This window comes from Sinocyclocheilus anshuiensis, unplaced genomic scaffold (assembly GCF_001515605.1).
Source record: "Sinocyclocheilus anshuiensis isolate Anshui unplaced genomic scaffold, SAMN03320099.WGS_v1.1 scaffold467, whole genome shotgun sequence".
NCBI lineage: Eukaryota > Metazoa > Chordata > Actinopteri > Cypriniformes > Cyprinidae > Sinocyclocheilus > Sinocyclocheilus anshuiensis.
In genome coordinates this window covers 152,699-159,235 of record NW_015549599.1, presented here as the reverse complement: position 1 = coordinate 159,235, position 6,537 = coordinate 152,699, and the positions used below count along the sequence as shown (strand labels likewise).

General features: G+C 38.5%; 1 protein-coding gene across 1 annotated transcript in view; it reads right to left on the bottom strand.

The window, feature by feature from the left end:
* Positions 1 to 6,537, bottom strand: part of LOC107658649 (glypican-5-like) — a 276,918-nt gene that overhangs the window by 200,862 nt on the left and 69,519 nt on the right. Inside the window, exon 3 of the mRNA XM_016447293.1 lies at positions 1,036 to 1,730. Within this exon, the coding sequence (XP_016302779.1) occupies positions 1,036 to 1,730 (695 nt within the window). The remainder of the gene's footprint in view (positions 1 to 1,035; positions 1,731 to 6,537) is intronic.

Below are 6,537 nucleotides of genomic sequence, written 5' to 3'. Positions count from 1 at the left end.
CACACAAGACACTGCATCTGCAAACCTTCACATTTCAACAACACCACAAAACTATCTGAAAACATGCATAGTGAATCCCACAGAAGCCCAGTATGACTGCAGGCGTCCAGCACACATCAGCGTGGCCAGCCGTGCCGCTGCAGCTGCCCACATTGAGAGTATTTTGGGAATGTTCTGGGCTCTCTGGCTGCAGCATGGCATGTGTCACTGCGAGCAACTCATGTTTAGGCTGTACTGCATTCCACGCCGTCCATATAGTAGCTACACCACGGGTTTAAGATGCTGCTTGGGAAATTCTGAAATGAAAATTACAAAAATGCAAAGGCCAATGTTTGGGTTTGGAAGAAAAAATTTTCTGGTTCACCTAATTGTGAATGCAAGGTTTTTCAACATGCCACAGCCATAAAAGTAAACAAACATTGAGCCTTCAGGATTTTATACACGGAATTAAATTCAAAATGTCAAGGTCAAATGCTGCCGTCATGTCAGAATGTTACAATTTTTGTGAAAAACAGAAATATGTATGTAATAAGCCAATGCATCAGTTTATTATATATATATAATATTATCTACTTTTTACTTAGAATATTTAAAATTATTTAGTCTTAGAATTTGTCTTTAGCATTAAATTAGTCCTAGCATTTTATTTTATTTTATTTTATACACATTTTATTTTCTAGAAGTCCATCCAGCAAAATTGCCTACATATAAACAAACATCCATATACAGTAAATATATTCACATAAATGTAGTAAAAACACATTCATGTTGCTCAAACAGGAGCATGGCGTTAGCAGCAAGGTCATGGGTTCGATTCCCAGGGAATGCATGAATTGAAAATGTGTATATCTTGAAATAGCATCAGATAACGGCATCTCCCAAATGCATAAAAGTACACGTAAATATTCGCTCATCAAAGAATATAATCTGAAAGACAATAAACCAATAAAAAATAAGTGCTGGCATATGCATGATCACTTTAGGTCTTCACATTTTTGCCCATTCTGCAAACTACCTCACAGATATTATGTGTACCTGAGCAGAAAGTCGCGGTGCACTCCTCTGCGCGTGGGCCACCGTGTCCCTCACCAGCTCGTGAACTCCCAGAAGCACTTGCTCCAGGTCCTGCGCTCCATGCATGCGGGTGGAGAGCGTCTCTAATGATCGCACAAACTCCCTCCAATGGGTGTCCACTTCGGCCAGGCTGGCGAGACACCCTCGCACCACATTGAGGCAGTAGCCCATGCAGGGCTTGCTGGCGGTCAGACCCTGACAGTGCGGGCAGTAGCTCATCCTCAGCAGCCCACGTCTACACTCGCGGCTGAGCTGAAAGTGGTCGGTCGTATTGATGACCTCGACGCCCAAGTGAAGCGCCTGGAGGAACACCCGGCCAGGTAGTGAGGCGCGGGAGATGTGCGCGGCGAGGCGACTTGGGGCTCTGCCATATGGCGCCAGATCCCGACAGGCCATGCGGACACACTCGGCATACGTTGGAGACAAGCGGGAGAGACCCGGCTCCACCAGCCGCTCGTAAACCAGGGGGAAAAGGGCGTCAAAGAAGCGGTGTGAAGCTTCTTCCAGACTGAGCTCGGAGCCCAAGACAAAGAGACCCACGTCTGTGAAAAACTCCCCGATGGGAGCCGCCGCAGGACTGGCCAGGTCACGGTACGTGTGCAGGAGGACGGCACGAGTGTGGTTCTCTGCCTGACGGACCAGGGAGTCCACGGTTTCTGGAAGAAAGAAAAAAAAGATGCGAAAGACAGTTCAAAGGAAAGTTATTACATTCAAAACATGATCAATCATTCACAATAAGCCCTGGTCCATTTAGAAATTGTCTTGTTCGATTTCACATTGAACTTTTGATTAGAAATGAATAAAGCAGAATTGTTCACATGCTACACAGGTTTGTCCATTCAGTTTGTTCAATATACACTCAAGAGACTTTTAACCTATGGAAGTCCATCAGAAAGGTTATTTAGAAACAGAGTTGACTAGCAATGTCTAGAGATTAATGAAACAGAAACTTTCACATGCTATGCAGGTTTATCTACCACTCAAAAATGTGTGGTCAGTACATTTTTTTTAAATAAATTAATACTTTTATTCAGCAAGGATGCATTAAAGTGACAGTAAAGACATTTATAATGTTACAAAATATTGCTCTTTCAAATAAATAAGCTGTTCTTTAGATTTTTTTTTATTTATCAAAGAATCCTGAAAATAAATGTACTATGATTTCTGCAAATATATGAAGCAGCACAACTCTGTTCAACATTGGTAATAATAAGAAATGTTTCCTGAGCAGCAAATCTGCATATTAGAATGATTTCTGAAGGATCATGTGACACTGAAGACTGGAGTAATGATGCAGAAAATTCAGATTTGCATCACAGGAATAAATTACATTTTAAAATAGAAAACAGTTATTTTAAATTGTAATAATATTTCACAATTTTACTGTTTGTATTTTTGATCAAATAAATTCAGCCTTGGTGAGCAGAAGAGACTTGCGCATTAAAAAACTCTAAACTTTTGAACAGTAGTGTACCTCTGACATTTGCATAAAAATGTCATAAAACTAGTGGCATTCTTGCAATATTGTTTGTGCTTTGAGTGTGTAAAAGCCCACAACAAAGAAATGAGTCCCAGTCCCTTTGAAAGTAGCAGAATAGAGAATGGCTCTTCCTGCAGGCAAACCCAATATGAAATGCTTTTTTATCTGTATGCAACAAGATCTAAAGGGCTTCCTCAGTCCAGAGAGAGAGCGAGAGAGAGAGAGAGATAAAAGTGGATAACAAGACGCAAAGAGCTTGAAGATACAAGGGTGCAATGATGCCTTGAAGCGTTCTCCATATCTCTGCGTTTAAAGAGCGCATTGAAAGATCATCTGTCTTTTTTTATTATTCTCTATTATCTCTGTTAACGATGCCAAAAATCATGTTTGTGCAAATTTTCCAAACACTCAGCGCTAATTCCTATGTGATGTATAACCAACAGTAACTCAGAGAACATTATGTTGGAAATGACTCATAGCTATTGTAGTTTTAATGGGCTTTCTTACTTCGGTTTTAATTCTGTTTGCGGTTTCTTGTTTAAAAAATAAAGAAAGAAATAAAAAATTAGGATATTTTATAATTTTGAAGATTTGAAGAAATAAACACTACTGTTCAAATGCTTAAAGTCAGTATTTTTTTTTATTTTCTTTAACAAATTAATAATTTTATTCAGCATAGATGTATTAAAAATCACAATAGAAAACAATAATTTAATATACAATATTTTAAATTGTAATCATATTTTAAAATATTACTGTTCCCTTTCATTGGAACTTCGAACTGCATCCTCTAGGGGTCGCTATGGGGAACGCCTCGTCGTGACCCGTGTCTGAAGCATACATTGAAAAAACACCAACTCGTTGGCCGGCGACAGCCATGACGTCACTACTGGTGCGACTATAGTATAAATAGGCGCCGGGAGCACACATCATTCTCTTCTTCGTCTTCATTGACTGTTTTGTTTGAAGCGTGCATTTCTGTGGTAAGAGCGATCTCTATTCATCTCATTATGGCGAGCACTAGCAAAGCGTTTAAGCGACCACTAGAGGACGCAGTGTCTCATTCCCTACTCAGGGAACCATGGTTACATAAGTAACCTGAGACGTTTTACTTGTATTTTTGATCAAATAAATGCAGCCTTGGTGAGCTGAAGAGACATCTTTCAAAAACATTAATCTTACAGACCCAAAACTTTTGAAGGGTAGTGTATCTTGGCAAGAGAGATTTCAGACTTGTAAACTTGAGGCCAATAATATTTTTGGATTAAATCCTTCAGCTTTGATGTCAGCCAATAAATTATATTAAACACATCTTTACAATCTGAGGACCACTGGGAGGATATTTCTACATAAAGAGTGCAAACACATGCCTTCACCATGAAGGACGAGGAAGACAGAGAGGAAGACTGGAGAAAGGCCAGATAAGCAGAAATAACCTGATGCAGGTTACAGGATCAGCACGGCAGGACGTCAAATTTCCTGCTGAAATCTTTTTGTCTATGGATGAAGCACGACTTGCAGAGTTAGCAAAATCCTCACTGCACTTTTTATGAGCCCCGAGAACTACCTGAAGGACAACAAAACCTCAGTTGACACAGAACGACCTCCTGTGTCTCCTTGTTAACACCAAAATAATTTATATAAAGTATATAGTACAGAATAATTATATATTTTAAGTGGAAATACTATAATATGTTGTAGATATATATATAAACACATTATTCTATTTCATTCATTTTCTAAATAGTATGTTTTACAACATTATGCTCATGATATAAAACCATATATAGCAATGATATTGTTTAAAGCAATGTTTGATTGATATTTTTCTTTTTTCTTTTTTGTTAAAAAAAAATACAAAATACAATTTTGATAATTTAAGAAAAACAAAAAAAAAACTAGTGTGATGATCAGACCATCATTCTTTCCTTACAACCCATCTAGTAACTCAACGAATCTGACTTTTCTCTTCTCCTTGGCACTTGAGAAGTGCTAATGTTGGACCCTGATTGTAGCTTTGCACATATATTACACTGCTGGCATGTTATCCATGGCATGATTCTTTGTAAATAAATGTCTGACTGCAGCTTTGGATTTGCTATGGAGATCTGTCGGGGTAAGACGGGTCAGGGAGACTGGGGCCGAATCACATAGAAGGTTGAGAGGTTGCCCTAAAACCGCTGTACAAAGAAATATGTCTGTCTGAGAGCCGAGCACATCATGTGCCTATCATGGGTTGTGGTGTAAGTGTGATGAGGACGAGACATGTAAAGAAAGAGTGTGCCGGGGCAGAGAAAGAAATATCTGAGAGAGTAAAAGAAGGTGTTGTTGTTGTTGTTTCTTTAAAGAACTTTACTGTATCATCTCCATCCCTGAGAACATCCAGTACCAACCGAGACCTTAATGTAATTGTACCTTCTCTGACAACAATCCACAAGCACACTTCAGCGCTAGAGAGGCAATCAATCCCCTAGACTGGTGAAAGAATCACTAGCTGCATCATGAGAGCAGGTCAACAGAATCCTCTCTCAAAATAAAGGTTCTGAAAGCGGGATTTCACTGCAGGCCTATCATAGAACCACCATTTTTTGGGTTTGCCACAGAACCTTTAAGTGAACAGTTCTTCAAACAACCATTTATTCAAACTACCATTGTAAAAATCTAAACAACCATTTTCACTCTAAATAATTGTGTGTTGTGGAAAGTTTGCATAGCCTGAAAAATAAAGGTTTGAAAATAGAGTTTTTGCAGCAATGCCACAGAAGATCCATTTTGGATGATCATTTATTAAAATAACCTTTTTTTTTGTAGTGTCAACATTTTAATGATCTAAAAAACTTTTTTTCCACTATACACATTTAAAACTAATGTTCTTTATTGGCACTGCTGGTTCCAATAAGAACCTCTATCATCCATGGAACCTTTCCATTCCACAAAAGGTTCTTATAATGAACAAAATGTTGTTTAGATTACAATAAACTTTTTTTTAAGAACTGTTCACACAATGGTTCTTTGGGGAACAAAAAAACGGTTCTTCTATTAACCTTTTGTGCAATGGAAAGATTCCACACTCTGAAAAATAAAGGTTCTTTAATGGCATCTATTGTTCCATTAAAAACATTAAATACTCTTAATTAAGGGTTTCAAAAAGGGTTTTCTGCATTGATGTCATAGAAAAACCATTTTGGGATCCCAAAGAACCTTTCAGTGATCAGTTCTTAAAATAATCTTTTTTTATTTATTTTTATTTTTTTTAAGCGTGCCAACATTTTCTTTAAAGGGGTCATATGACGTTGCTAAAAAAGAACATTATTTTGTGTGTTTGGTGTAATGAAATGTGTTTATGCGGTTTAAGGTTTATTTTCCACATACTGTACATTATTGTTTCTCCTCTATGCCCCGCCTTTCTGAAACATGTCGAATTTTACAAAGCTCATCGTTCTGAAAAGTGAGGTGTGCTCTGATTGGCCAGCTATCTAGTGCGATGTGATTGGCCGAATACCTCAAGCGTGTGACGGAAATGTTACGCCCCTTATCATACTGTGATGCCGTGTCCCGGCGAGACGAGACAAAACCAATAAAACCCATTATAAACGAGGCATTTGTTGCATCCAGTGGGAACATAATTACTGATTACGCTACTCTACACTGCCCAAAACTCGCGTTTGAATCATCAGTAGCAAATCATTTAAATATCATTTAATCATTTAAATATGAAAACGTACTTACAGGCTGTGAGTCAGCATTATTTGTCAGCATCATAGACTGTATAGAGTCAGCATGCGCGCCGAAAGGAAAACAGGGGAACTGAATTCACCGGAACACCGGCATTGTAGGCTACTCTCCCAGGAAACAGTCCTCGTCCTCCATAAAATGAGCTGCACACATCTGAATATTTGGGTTGTGTTGTACAGTTGAACAGTGTTGTAAATACAACTTAACCACTGATTTCTAGTCGTGTCCTCTTTTGGAAAGCCAAACCA